At 40.1% G+C, this 15,613-nt stretch overlaps 1 protein-coding gene across 5 annotated transcripts; it reads left to right on the forward strand.

Annotated features, from left to right (window-relative positions):
- Window positions 1–33: 33 nt before the first annotated feature.
- Window positions 34–15,559, forward strand: cdc14b (cell division cycle 14B). Of its 5 annotated transcripts, none has more exons than XM_083904389.1 (16): window positions 34–217; window positions 2,491–2,581; window positions 4,349–4,424; window positions 5,079–5,171; window positions 5,292–5,368; window positions 6,050–6,116; window positions 6,189–6,339; window positions 6,430–6,660; window positions 6,744–6,882; window positions 7,846–8,008; window positions 8,103–8,200; window positions 12,068–12,115; window positions 12,212–12,337; window positions 13,386–13,554; window positions 14,481–14,546; window positions 14,734–15,559. In XM_083904389.1, the coding sequence occupies exons 1-15, from the start codon at window positions 112–114 to the stop codon at window positions 14,502–14,504; spliced, it is 1,659 nt and encodes a 552-aa protein (XP_083760515.1). In that variant the 5' UTR covers window positions 34–111; the 3' UTR covers window positions 14,505–14,546; window positions 14,734–15,559. The 5 variants fall into 5 exon arrangements, with proteins under 5 accessions (XP_083760515.1, XP_083760516.1, XP_083760518.1 ...); XM_083904391.1 differs by lacking the exon at window positions 34–217 and adding an exon at window positions 2,072–2,324; XM_083904390.1 differs by lacking the exon at window positions 14,481–14,546.
- The last annotated feature ends 54 nt before the right edge of the window (window positions 15,560–15,613 follow it).

Here is a 15,613-nt window from a genome sequence, read left to right on the forward strand (position 1 = left end):
AACAGGAGGAGGATAACCAAGCCGCCGCATTGCGAGGCGAGGCGAGGAGAGAGGCGGTGCACTGCAGCTGCTCGGGAATGTCGTCCACCGAAGTGAATCTGTGAGGCAAAGATGAAGCGCAAGAGCGAGAGGAGACGAGCGGAGTCGAAGAAAAAGCGCTGTGCGGCTCACAACACAGAGGCGGAGCCAAACTCCGATGTTTACATTGAGATAACAGGTAAGAAAGATCTGCACAACAAAGCGTGGAAAAGATGCGCAGAGACACAGCTCCACCGGTGTGTTTTTTTTTTGTTTTTTTTATCCATGGCCGAGGCTGATCTTTAGAAACCAGTACAGCCTTCTACACTGCAGTGCACTTGGTATTTAAATTCAATTCAATTCAATTCAATTCAATTCAATTAAATGCAATTCAATTAAAATAAACATGTCATCAAAAAAACCTAAACTGTCACATTTTCGGTGAAGAAAAAAACCCCATTTTATAGCATTTATCAAGTTCTGTGTTAACTAGAAAGTGTACATTTACATAAAAAATTAATATCCAGGGCCCAAAAAAATGACAATAATATCCATCCATCTTTAACCCCTTTATCCTCCACATGAGGGTCAAGGGGTCAATCCCAGCTGACATAGGGTGAAAGGTAGGGTACATCCTGCATGGACAGAGTCCACTCTCACACTATGATCAATTTAGAGTGTGCAATTTTATCTCATCCCCAACCAAATCTGCATGTTTTTGGACTGTGGGAGGAAACCGGTGCAAACTCCTTGAAGAAAGGTCCTTGTTGAAGGCCTCCTTTGCTCACTTCCCACTTTCCAAAACATAGGGAACTATGATGGCCTACGTATACCAAATAAATCATATCTTTTACGATCTCCTTCGTCTTTTTGTTGGTGTATAAATCAGGTTTATACGGGCTGACACATTCTTCCTAATGTCTCCTAAAACGTAGAATGCATGTCCGTTCTGGCTTCATGACGACACCGTCTGTGCCTTTATCATAAAACAGTGGCGTGCACGTACATTCAGAAGGGCAGGGGCGAAAATTAAAAGGGCACCCACTGCAAACGATTAAAAATAGTGCACCGGTGGGACAGGCGCCACTAGTACGATGAAGGCAGACACGTCCAAGGTGCAGCCTGGGTACTGAATTGCATGTGGACCTCTATATGAACCTCCACACATTATTATTTAATTAATTTCTATCACCATGATGGACATTTTATATACTGCACTGAATATAATTTCCTCTAAGGACGTGCTTTGGGACACTGTCAGGAAGGGAACTTTCTCACGATTTTATTGATTTTGATTGGAAGGACACCCAAAGGTCATCTTATAGAGCACTGCACCACTTTTCCCCAGGACAAAGACACTCCTTTAGAAACAATATATATATATTCTATAAATGTATATAATATATTTAATTATATAATATATAGAATTATATTACATATTAAGAGCTTTAGAGGCCACATATGTATGAATGGCAGCCAGTATGACACTTCCTCATGTTTTTAAACACTCTAGGGGGCACTGCAGCGTGTTTGGTGCTGGCCCCCCCTGTACACGCCACTGTGAGTAAATACAGTGGATTTGCATGGCTTTATCTTCACAGACTGTGCATAGAAACCAGTGTTAGAGTGAGTTTTGCTTCGAGGAAAACTAAAACGCATGTGTATAAATATGAGCCGTTTACTCTCGAACATTGTCAGCCGAGTGACGAAGGACTTTCTTATCTTTTTAATGTTGTTTTCCTGGTTCCTGTGTCTCGTCGAAGAGCTCGACTCTGAGGGAGGGCGGTCCGAGTGGAAAACCAGGCACCTGATTGGCTGAGGGATCGTCCTAGCAACCGCTCGGGCACAGCTCCCGCAGCCTATCACGTGCCTCATGTCGAGAACTTTAAACAGAAAGACGCGTGAGCGGCGGCTCTTTCCACCAATTGCGTCGCGTTCTGCGTCTCTCCCGACCAATAGCGTTCCGCGGAGCCTCTCGGGGGGGCGGAGCCGGGCGGGTGTCATTTTTAGCAGAGTGCGCACTTGGGCACAGAGAACTCTCCTTCCCCTCCTCTTCTTCTTCGACTGCTAACTTTCACCTCCTCCAGCAAAATCAGGCTCAACAATCACTGCCGTGTTCAACGCGAAAGTCTTCAACTGCGATTCTCGTGCAAGTTTTTACTTAGTATGCAAAAGTTGCCGTGAAGAAAATCAGCTTTTTTAATTTTTTTTTAATTAGTTTTTTTTAACTACTAAAATCATGTTTAGGTCTGTGGGCAAAATGACCGCGGACGATGTTTCGCGGAGATCTGTCGAGTTCATCAAGGGTGAGTGAGTCGTTCCTAACAAGACACGGAAGAAGTGACTTGTTTACAGCAGTGTGGAGTCGAGTTTTGGAGAGAATACACGCGTGAAGAATGTGCATGACAAAAGCGACTAAAACTGCCTCTTTATTTTCTCCCCCCTCTTCCTCCCCCTCTTTCACCCTCCCAGATCAACTCTGCTTCGCCATACTTCATCAGAAGATCAAAAGCACCGCCGAGCGACACTGTTTCTGCATAGATGAAGAGTTGGCCTATGAGAAGTAAGTTTACATTCTCGTGTCTCATTCACAATTATGACTTTGCCTCGCTCCTTGCCTGTGTGTGTTTGTGTGTGTGCGCATGCGTGTTTTTTAACCAGTTTCGAATGATGCGTGTCTTTTTTTTGGTTTTGTACAGGGTTATTGTTGTTTTCTTTGTTTTCATATTTATTTCAGCAGGTAAGTCAACTGAGAATTAATTTATCTTTTTCAAATCGACGACCTGGCCAAGAGAAACGGGGGATGAAAAAAAAAGGGAAAACAAAACGATAATAAAGGTGCATTATGTAATAAATCTGGCCATAAAATCCTCCTAATATGTCACAGAGACTCAGGAATAATGTTCATATAACAAACTGAACTCACCAACAACAACGGTACAAAATATTTGCATTAAAAAAAACATTTTGCAGACTGCAAATCGTGTTTATGTTTTGAAATCATGTTTTAGCATGTGGCGCCACCTACCGCCGTCTACCAATCATTGCAGTCAGTAGAGTCTCAGCTGCCGAGCAACCACAGGTTGCCAGGTACGTCAGAAAACGAAACCCAAAAGACCTTGGTGTTTTGAATTTGAATGTAGTAACCGTTTTTGGCCACATTCTTACATATGGCACCTTTAAACCATTGTAATTACATGTATGATGTGAAAGAGGATAAACCTACTGAGCGATTAGTGGAAATCGCAATACATTCTTACTGCAATTTTCAAATCCCAAGAGGCGCAATATTTAAAAAAAAAAATGTGTGTCAGAATATAATTTTTGAATCATAATTGTCTGGATTTATACACATCTTATTCTGCAGACTGAAAGGGAATGTCTTCGCTTCTCACAGATCTGCACAAATGCCACACGGTCATCATTTTAAATGTGTTTTTTCGAATGAAAATGAGAATAAGGATGTCAAAATGACCGTTCCCGTTCCGCCCTAATTAGGACAAGGCACTAATCTGTTTAGTGTACACTCAACAACCACTTCATTAGGTACAGAGAACATTTTCGATCATCTCAAATCAGTCTGAAACCAGACACCTGTCGCTCATTTTCTCTTTTACCCTGACTGTTCTCCATCAACCCAACAGATTGTTGTGCAAGACAAATCCTTGTAGTTTAGCCGGGATCAGTTTCTGAGTTACACAGACCGGACCAGCCCATCTGGCACCGACAACCAAAGCCCCCCGAAATAATTTTTCTTCCCCATTTTGATGCTCTGTTAGAAATTCAGCAGGTCTTCTCGACCACTTCTACATTCCTAAATGCAATGAAGTTGCTGCCATGATATTTGTGTTACAAAGCAGTTAAAAAGGGTGTATCTTACAGACTCTGTATCACACTAATTTGTTCAAATCTTGATTATTTTATCATCTAGCCCTTTTATATTTTGGTTTGTTTACTGTTGAAAGAAATGCGATTAAACTACAACCAGATAAGAATATAAAAGGTTGGTATCACAACAGCAGAATGCAGCTTCACTGGTAGTTTTGAATTTGTAGTAAAGACTAGAGCTGCTGTAACGAGAAGACATGTTTGACCTTTCAGAGCCGTGTTTGTGCCAATGCTACTAAAAAGTCCTCTTGTCACTGTAGCCCTTTGTCCTGCACTGATTGACCCCAAGCATCATCAAATCCTTCCAAATATAGACTCTTCTTTACTCTGTCTGTGTCCCCATGAGGTGGCTGATTCTATCTGCTCAACCGTCCCCAGAGAGCGTAGCCGGGTTGCATAAATAGCCACCCTGACGCACTCCCTTTTTCTTTGTCTGTTTCAGCTTCTATGCGGACTTTGGTCCCCTTAACCTGGCCATGTTTTATCGCTTCTGTTGCAAGCTGACAAAGAAGCTCAAGGTAAAGTAAATGGCCGCTGCTCCTAATTGCGCTTCCTGGAAGCGAGAACGGGGGACGCAAAACCAGGTCGATCGATATCTATTTAAACATGCAGCGCAGTATGCGGGCGAAATAAAGCAAGGGTCATGGTGTTTTTAAACGCCAGTTAGCAGGACACGTCAACTCTGTGTACAGTTCGATTTGTGTCCTTAAAAATCATTATTGTCGTCCTTTTTTTCCCCTCTTTGTTGAGGTGAGGAGTTTAAGTCTAAAAGTGTAGTCAGCCCTGGTATTGATTAGTTTTTAAAATAGTAGTCGTCAGATACAGATGGTTTGTTTTATTTATTCTTTTGTGGCTGGAACACAAAGAAATCTTCATAATGGAAAAATAACTTGTTTTTAAGTCTGTCAAGCAGTGATTTTTAACATTGTGAATCGTTGTATAAGAGGATCAGGAATTTGATGACTGAGAATAAAAAAATTTAGTTGTTTTGACTCGAGACGACAATGAGAGCTATAAAGCCCGGAAAATGCAGTACTTATCGTCACAACAAGGCAAGGGTGGAAAAATAAACCACTATCTGTGCTTACGAAATTGAATAGCGTTCTGTCACATAAATAAATAAAAATGTCACGTGTATGCTCATGCTGTTTGTTGTTGTGGTCTTTTCACAGTCGATTACACTGTCAAGGAAGAAGATCATATTTTACACATGCGGAGACCAGAAAAAACAGGCCAATGCTGCCTATCTCATCGGCTCATATGCTGTAAGTACTGAACAAACCAATGTCTTTTAACACTTATATTGCATATATATATATATATACACATTTGTATAGGTTATTACATGGATGGAAATGTACTGATTTAGACATTTGTGTTTGAAGGTGATGCATCTAAAGATGATGCCAGAGGAAGCCTACAGTCTGCTGGTGTCCAGGAATGCAATGTACATCCCATTCAGGTAACAAATCACCACATACAAAAATTATATATATATATATATATATATATATATACATATATATATATATATATATATATATATATATATATATATATATATATATATATATATATATATATACATATATATATATATATATATACATATATATATATATATATATACATATATATATATACATATATATATATATATATACATATATATATATATATATACATATATATACATATATATATATATACATATACATATATATATATATATATATATATATATATACATATATATATATATATATATATATATATATATATATATATATATATATACATATATATATATATATATATATATATATATATATATATATATATATATATATTAGGGCTGTCAAAAGATTAAAATTTATAATTAGATTAATCACAGGGTAGATGTGGATTAATCACGATTAATCGAGATTAATTACCATTTGTAAATATGCCTGAAAAATTCTAATTTAAATATGTATGTATGTAATAAAGTATGTGAAAATCACAATCATCCTGCGTTAACGTGTTAATTTTGACAGCCCTAATATATATATATATATATATATATATATATATATGTGCGTGTGTATATATATTTTAGTGTTTTTTCCACTGAGAGACTGTTGCTGTAATTTACGTTTCACAGAGATGCTTCGTTTGGAACCTGCCTGTACAACCTGAACATCTTAGATTGCCTTCGTGCTGTTTATAAGGTAAGATTTACAGCATTTATTTGTCTTCTCCTTGCTGTGTCACGCACCTAACAGAATTACCTCCGTGTCCAGGCTCTGCAGTACGGCTGGCTGGACTTCTCAAACTTTGACGTGGAAGAGTACGAGCACTACGAGAGAGCAGAAAACGGAGACTTAAACTGGATCATTCCGGGAAAGTTCCTCGCATTCAGTGGACCTCATCCAAAAAGCAAAATAGAGAACGGTAATCGAAAAAGGACATGACATGACAGAACTGTTTTGTTACAACTCCACCTAAACCCTCCCACACAGACGTTTCCTCTCTTCCCCTCAGGTTATCCTCTACATGCTCCTGAGGCCTACATTCCTTACTTCAGAAAACACAACGTCACAACGATTGTCCGCCTCAACAAGAAGATGTACGACGCCAGGCGTTTCACGGACTCTGGCTTTGAGCACCACGATCTGTTCTTTGTGGACGGGAGCACGCCGAATGACTCCATCGTCAGAAAGTTCCTCAACATCTGTGAGAACGCGGAGGGAGCAATAGCCGTCCACTGTAAAGGTAACGTTTCTACGCAACATTCAAACGGCGAGAAACGAGTTTGCGCTTGTATTTTAACGCTATGCTACCTATTTTCCTTTCAGCTGGTCTGGGGAGGACTGGCACTCTGATTGGCTGCTACATGATGAAACATTACCGCCTGACTGCTGCAGAGGCCATCGCTTGGATACGAATCTGCCGACCGGGATCCATCATCGGTCCGCAGCAGAACTTTGTGGAAGAGTAGGTGTCCACTCACTGACAAAAACCGTAGTTACAGAGCCGGGAAACAGCCTCAGATAGAAGCTTGACAGGCATATTATACTCTGCTAATCTGCTGTGTGGGTGTGGTTCGGATTGGATTGTATTGACAGTGCTGGCAACGTGAGCAGTCCATGATACAACTGCTGTCAAATCTGTGTTGAAATGTAACTCGACTGGTATAAGACACTGCAGACTTTTGTCTTGGAAACTGGGTTGGGTCATGAAAGATACTTTAGATTTATGTTTTTAAGTAACATGTAATTTACAGAAATCGCAGTGAAAGTCGTCAGAAACGATGCAGTTAGGGCTGTGCAATTAAATGGAACGCTTTTTACAATTACGATGAAATGGTAACAAAAACAAAAGAAACACAAAGGACGGGGGGCTTTTATTCTGAAATTATGCTTTTAATGTTGTAACAGTGTCTGATTTCCTGTTTCGCCAATCATCCAGTGGCAAAGATAGAACACAGAGTAAAGATATATACAATAATTTATAGTTATAAAATGTCATGTTCCATTTTTTTTTGTTTAAGTCCATGGGGAATGGTGTGAAATAATGGTGATTTAAATGTTGACACAAATAATTGTGATTATTACTTTTTTTATGGTAATTACTTTTACCATAATTGAACAGCCCTAATTGTCACATTTACAAATTTGCTCCTGTCACTATTTATATTGTAAATTGGGTCAAGATAGATGGCCATCTTTAAAAAGTTAGAAGAAGTTTGGGAAAAACTGCCATTGGACATTTTTATTTCTAAAATATCAAGAATAGATGAAAATATAAAGCTTTCACTGTCATTGTGCATGAACGGTGTAGATACAAAATAAGACAAACTAATAAATATACAACACATTTTAATTAGTCAAATAATAATGACTGTGTTGGTGCAGCAATTGTAATGGTTTTGTGGTTTGTTTAACTTTTGTGCAACAGGAAGCAGAACTTTTTATGGGCTGAGGGAGACGTTTGCCGAGAGAAGCAAAATGAGCAGGAGAACGGCAAGATGGCCGTGACGAGGATCCTGTCAGGGGTGGACGACATAACCATCAATGGGAACAACAAAAACAGAGCGTCCAAGAAGGAAGAAATGGAACTGGTAAGTTATAAAAAAATATATATATTGTATCTCTTATTTTGAAGTAATATCGTGGAGAGAACAAAACTAGCTAATTCATGTCTTTGTTTTACAGTATAACGATGACGAGGAAAGAAACGGCCTCACGCAAGGTGATAAACTCCGAGCCCTGAAGAGCAAGAGGCAGTCCAGGTCATCTACAGGCTCACTATCGTAAGTTTCCAGGCACATAAGCACAAATCATTACATGTGTACTACATTATTATTCAAGTTACTTTTGAGGGGAGTTGATAATAACCAGGTACTGACCTTGTTTGTTCAGAGTTATCAGTTTTCCATTTATACCAGGTCTAAAGCACAGCTTATCTGTTACCTTATCTATACCAGGGCAACGCTCTCCTAACGGTAGAGAAACAGGCAGTTATTTGTGTTATTTCAAATGCCTCCGTTTTTGTGTATTTTCTTGATTTGGTTACACGTCATTAAGCGTAATCGTTAGTCATTAATAATCAGCGAGTTATGCAGAGGAACCACGAGTCAGGGAGGAAGTCGCTGAAATGTCTAGAGAGTGAGAGACACGGTTGTTTTGGAGGGGATTAGTTATCTGATGCACAACATGGGTTTAAAGTGGCACAAAAGATGTGGAAGGTAAGTCATGAATTAGTCTGATTGTGGGGGATTTGTAAGATGTCATTTTCAGTGAGACCTGACAATAATATGGGGGACAAAACCTGACGTAATGATAAATAAATAAATACAGGAGTAAATGCATAAATAAATAAATACAGGAATAAATAGATAGATAAATACAGGAATAAATAAATAAATGTCACCATTTATTTATTTATGCATTTATTTATTGCTGTATTTATTTATTTATTTATTATTACATCAGGTTTCGTCCTCCATACAATAAAGGGTCAAATGAGGTGAAAGAATATGCAGGCCGAATCAATAAAGAGCTCTTAAGTCACTAGGTTATCATAACACACTGACCTTGTGGTAAGTGGGTCACTTGTATAGACTTTGCATAAGTGATATATATGACAAAGTAATTGTCAAACATATGTGTTTGTTGTCGCAACAAATTACACCGCAAATGATTCCAACGTGAGATGTTTTGCCAACATAATAAAAGGGTCATATGAGGGTCAGGTTGGACAAATGTAATCTATGACTAACCAGCTCTACACAAGTATTCTCATGTAAAAAGAAGAGCCCTGGTTAAGTCCACATCATTTGTGCCCGTGTATAAATCACACTGTGGGTGGTTGGGTGTCAGTCAGCATGGCTGAGGATGCTTGACTGGCCTTTTGCCACTGTACCCACATGGCTTTGGCTTTTGTTGTCCCATGTCAGGCAGGTAGTTTTCTGCTGCAGCCTCATGGGCATGGTGTGGCCAATGTGTTGCCCACCATTCAAAAGATAGCAGAGAGACAGAGAGAGAGGGAGAGGGGGGAGAGGAAAAACAGAGAGAGGATGTGAGGTTTTGTATGATGGAGGTAAGTGCATGTCACTTCCTTTCTCGCTGACATCCTCTTCCTGTAGAAGTGGTTGCTATGCCAGTGAATGGTATGGTTAATGGTATGGCTGACTTGAAAATGTTATTTTCTTTCTTTTTTTTTGAAATGACTACCGTGTGAAGTGGATCTGCACTTAATGAATGCATCACATTGACACACTTTTCATTGTCTGCTTCATAGACACACTGAGCTCTTTTCCGCTTTGATAGCAAAGCTTATGTGAGGAATGCTCTGAAGTCTTGAGCTGAGCCTGTTAACAACGGCACAGATTATTCAACTAATCCCTCAGTACGTTTACATGCACAGTTCATTCGAGGTAAGGACGTAGTCCGACTAAGATAGGCAATCGGACAACTTGCACAGTCCCATCTGGTAAATCTATTCATTGGCTGCGTACGTTTGACTCTGCCTCCATAGGTGGCTAACTATAAGCTAGTGCGTATTGAATTTGTTTCCTGACCTTTACGTCGCAGAAAAACAAACATCGAACGGAGAGATGGATCGCACTGTGGTTCTGTATGATTCGTATCTACATGTTGATCGTGATCCAAATTAGATCAAGCTGCCGCAGTTTATACATCGTCTCCAAGTCTTCTACTTCTGGTAATAGACCGGGGGTGGACTTTTGGTGCATGTGCAAAACGCCAAGTCTGACTGCAGTCCGACTAAGCATATACATACATGCAGGAATAATCGGACTATGAATCGCATTATCCAGGTATGTTAGTCCGACTAAGACAAACTCGATTTTAGTCAGACTAACCTGACATTAAGAAAACTGATTTATTGTCTTCGTCGGACTAAAATCGGACTTTTAACATGCATGTAAACGCACTGACTGTATTAGTTGACTTCAATGTTTTAGTGCATGACTTGCACAACTGCCGTAACATTCTCAAGAAAGAAATACAGAATATAGGAATACAGTGAGTTGGGAATACTTAATCTTCATTATGGTCTGCAGCAGATTAACCTCGGCCTGCTGTGTTGTTGAAAAAGTAAACGACTCCTGAGCCTCGTACTAATTTAAAGGCTCATCATGTTTGAGCTGCTGAGGAGGAAATGAGACGAGCGTGGATTCATATCTTTTCTCGGGAGGGAATTGAGGCAGAAAAGGGGAGTGGGGGGTCTGCTTTCTCTTCAGGCCTTATCAGTATATGCATTGCTTGACAAACATCTAACCTCAAGCTGAACTTCACCATCTGGCTACACTGTTTGTTGTATTATGTAAGTTTGAGATGTCCACATCTCCTCGGCCTCCTTTGCGCATGGCAGCAGGCATGAAGCCCTTTTGACATGCATGTGTGAGCTCTGTGTTCACAAGTCTATGTTTGTGTATAACATTATTAATGTCGGGTCGGGTTCATTGTCAACTGCCTGTTGTTTTTCCATTGCTGTTTTGTGACTGGATCAGCGTAGAAGAATGCCATTTAGTTGTTTTTAATTGCATAATGAAGAGAACACTTTATCAGTTAGAGACAGTAAGTAAATATGCTCTATATTAACTTGTACTCCATTTTCATTAACTTTTTTAGCCTTCATTATTAATGAAATATACACTTTTGTTTTAACATGTAAGCATTCATAGTGATTCAGAATTCAGTGTATACTAACGTCAGAACAAGTGCAGAGCAAAAACCTGCCGAGTGGACGCAAGGCTCTATGAAAGGCATTCCTTCTAATCCAGTCCCAGTGGAAAAGCAGAACATCAGAGGCTTTGTGTCATACCCGGACGTCTTTTGTCTCTCTTTCCTTTTTTTTCCTCCCCCTTTTTCCCCCCCGTTTGCTCTTGTTGTTGGATTTGTCCTCCTTTCAGATGGCTGGTAGCCATGCTGCTCTCCTCCCTGTGTAGCCTTGCCCTGTGGTGGATTGTGTATGGCTTCCCTTCTTCCATCCTGCATTTCTTTATAGACGGGTTAGGATTTCTATGAGTTCTACTGCCCGTCAGCCCCCCCAAAAACCTGTCCTGCCCCCCCGTTGTGGAGCTCTAACTGAGAATGCTGTAAGTGAGCCCCCCCCTCTCTTTCTTTAATTACCAACCCCAAAATCAGAAAGTCCTTTCAAATCATCCTCTTGTTACTTTATCCTGCTTTCGAGCTCAGTTAAATGTGTTGCTGTTGAGCAGAGCCATTATTTTCATGATCTGAATCCTCGAAGGCTCCTTCCTCTCTTGTCCATGACGCCATTTTTCCTGTACATCATGATTTTGTACCCATTTCCATCATTCTGTCGTCTTTACACATCACGCTTTACTGTTTTAATGAATCAAACCCCACTTTATAAGGACTGGATTGATCATTTTCATCAGCTTAAGTTGTTTAGTGCCACCCTCTGGCTGTTCCTGGTAGTCACTTGGCTTTACTAATCCTACTCAACTGTTGCAGCTGCAGCAATGATCTGTGCCCCAAGCGGTCAAATTTTAAAGCCTTCTTACTTATTTCCATACAATATTGTCTTCCTCTTCCACCTCTCTGTCCCTGTCATCGCTCTCTTTCTCTAAATTGTCTGAATTTATCCATTTTTATTTCATGTTTGCCATCATGTTGTGTTTTTACAGACAGGAAGAGAATAAGATTCACACAAGGTCATCGTCACAGTCCCTAAGGTAACATTTGCAGTCGACATTGTAAGGTAACACGCACGAAATCACTGATTAAAACGACATGGTTAAGACTAATCAGGACTGGTTTCTCCTCTGCAGCATGGCCATCTTGCAGGTCAGCGCTCAGGCCTGTAAGAGCGGCGTCAACCCCTTGACTGTGTCTGACCACGCAGACGGCAGGAAGAGAACCAGAACTTCACTCCCAGCCAACATAGTAGGAGGAAGGTCCGTTGGCTGTATTTTATGTATTTGATGTTTACATGAAGTTGTTAGTTCAACTAAAAATACACATAAAAAACTGAATTTGCGGAACAAAAAGTTGGACTAACGTGACAGAATTTGCAATCTGGCCTCTGCAACTCTGCATGCTACAGTTCCCACCTCTTTGTTCTGGAAATAAGAGGAGTCGGTACGGAGAATAATGGCATGTTTCAACCAAGTGGAACGATACACTACGTATTTTTTTTGCATTTCCATTAGGAATAGCACCAAAATAACCAGTCCCAACCCTTCCATTTTTCAGTATCCTTCCTTTGGGTGTACCAGAGCAATGGTACAGTATGGGTGGAACTAGAGTCACGACATTCAGCTGATTGGGCGACAGAAAAGCGTCACTCCCTTGCGACTGGTGTTCAACTCCTGCAGTCTATTCTCATTTAAAGCTTAACGTTTTGTTGAAACGGCTACAAACTGAGCAAAAGCAAGCGTCCGTGTCACGTTCGATGCACTGGTACAACATCACGCTTCGTGTCTCGCCGATTGAGTACAGTGCACACCGAGCTAAAGTCCGACCCACTGCTTTACCAGCTGAAACCGCACCGTACCAAACCGAACTGTACCGTAAAGGAAATGCAATTTTTGAGTACCTTGACAGTGACCCAGCACCAAAAGGATAGCACTAGACATTAGTCTGTGCCATTTGTAAACCAATCACAGATATTATGACACACACGGCAATAAGTTTGACCATGAAATGCTGTGTATCCTCCAGTGTTGCCTTGTTGACGGATAAAATAGGTGATGACAAAATATTTTACAACACTAAATCATCCTCAACCATAGTGCGCGTTGAACTGCCCGTCTTAAAAATACTACACATCTACTGCATCATCAAGAATACTGTATTATTAAATGTGTTCTGTGATTAATGTGTTTCTCATTATGTGCTGTGGACACAATTGAAAAGCAACCGTGACGCTATAGCCACTCGTGGATCTCTATGGAGTGAATTAACAACAGCCTCCCCCTCCCCCCCTCTCCCTCTCTCTGCCAGCTCCCTGTGCCACACCAGATTGGTCAGGTCACTGGGAAACTTGCATGTAGTGACTGGCGACAGGGACCCCATGTGTTGTGAGCCATGTGGCAGCCATAGAGACTCGGCCAGTGCCACAGCCAACGCAGGCACTTTCATCAACTTAAACTTGGCACAAGTCCACCTGCAGGCAAGCTCCCACAGTCCCGCTCTGAGCCACATGGAGACTTGTGCTGCATTTACACACTTTTTTTTCAAGTTTTGTTGAAATAAAATTGCTCCTGTGCTGCTCAAACAAGAGCAATCATATTTAAATGGTTGCTTCCTGGTTTTGGCAGCCATGGGATGATTAGATCTGTGGAGAGAAATTGCAAACCACATGATTGGTGTCTGTAAATCCAGCCAAGATCCAGAGGCTCAACACTCTCTTGTATTCTCTCTCTCCTCTCAATATTCTTGACAGACATCGTCATGGTCACATAATGCACTTAGGCTGGGATGCATCAGCAAAATTGTGTTTTTGTACTCAAAATTCTTGTCACTCAAATGTTTGATCTGGTTAAGAGAAGAGCTGAATTGCATTTAGATGTCTTCAGCTAATTTGATGCGACAGTTGAGATGAATCCAAATGTCTCGAAGGCAGCGGACGTTTGGAGAAAAGTGGATTTCTTGATGAGGGAAACGAATCAAATAATACATTTTATTTCAAAGTTAGTTAGCCAGCAAAATTGGATGATGAAGTTAAAAATATTTCAACTTTTTTATCAAGTTACTGAAGTGGTTTCTTCTGGAATATGGACTCAAATTACGATGATGGTGCAACCCAGCCACATTTATGTTGTACTAACTTAACATGTTTATAGAATTAAGTCCGACTGCTTATGCACTGGTCTTCAGGATAACCTTCCTCCTTTTCCTTCCACGCGCTTTCCTTGCATGTCATCTAAGAATAGCGATTCCAGTGTGCGACTGGCTATAGCTTCTCTGGTCTCTGCTGTTCACGGTGTCTTCAGCCCTCTGACCTGTTGTCACTCTGTAGCTATGTCTGCACCCTTCAATTGTTATAATCTTTTCTCTCTCCTTCCTTCTCTTCCTGTATTTCTTTACACGCATCAGACGCACTGCCTCCCAAGGACGTAAAACTCGCAGGTCTTTGCAATCAGTTCGATTTTCCAGGCTATGGTATCTATCTTTTCTTGATTTCTGTTAAATGACATTTAACATGGTCTCTTTGCAATGATGCATCACGACGCATCAGAGGCCTGTATTTGATCCATGTGCACAAACACCGATTGCATGAATGGACACAATAACTGAATAATGCTAAAACTGTCAACCTGCTAATGCTGACTTTGTTTGTCCTTTTCAGTCACTCCATACCCAAAGCTAGAGCTCCTCTACTTCGATGAGGCTGGAAATCCTGGAGGAAATATACAAACATCCATTTTTATAAACAGCAGTACGACATAAAATGTACTTTTCTTTTTGAGAAATTGATAAGAAACTGTAATCATGATATCACACGTCATTAATCAACAAGATTTAAAGTTATTTTAGCCTCAAGGCACTTTGGTTTTTGTATTTTTTTAAAACAGGCTCATGAAATTGCTAACTTTTAATCATTGTCATGTTTTTACTTATCGAAGCATGTGGTAGCAAACAGCAATTTAGACCACATCTATCAAACCAGCATGTGAATGCTTGATTTCCTCCAAAATAAACACTGCAGCAGAATTTCTGTTTTCAGTTGAGGGATTCAGATTTGGACTGGTAGATTAACCTGCGGTCTGGTTTATGGAAAGTTTTTAAAAATACAGTACTGCGTACCCTTGTACTGCCTTTCACCATCTGGCTCATCTTAGTCCTGTCATTAATTTGACGCTTTTTAGCTACCTATATTTCAAGCCTGTAAATATGTGAACATTTGATATAACCAGTTTGTATTTTGTAAATATTTTTGTACCAAGTTTGAATCATGCCATGAAGTCAACGGTCCTTAAAGAGGACCCCCATCAAATTCATAATACACTGACATTTGCTTGACGCACATAGAAGGGACATTTTAAATAAAGTGTTCTCGCTATATTTCTGGTTGTTTGTTTTTATGCAAAGTCACTTTGAAATGAGATAGCATAGGTCCATTAACCAAAATATCTTAAAATGTCAGTTTACTGTGTTGCAATAAAAAGACTGAACATATCCAAGATAAACATGTCTTAACATTTATTGTGTAGTGCCGAATTGTGCTT

Source organism: Microchirus variegatus (genome assembly GCF_963457635.1).
Source record: "Microchirus variegatus genome assembly, chromosome: 18".
NCBI classification, from domain to species: domain Eukaryota; kingdom Metazoa; phylum Chordata; class Actinopteri; order Pleuronectiformes; family Soleidae; genus Microchirus; species Microchirus variegatus.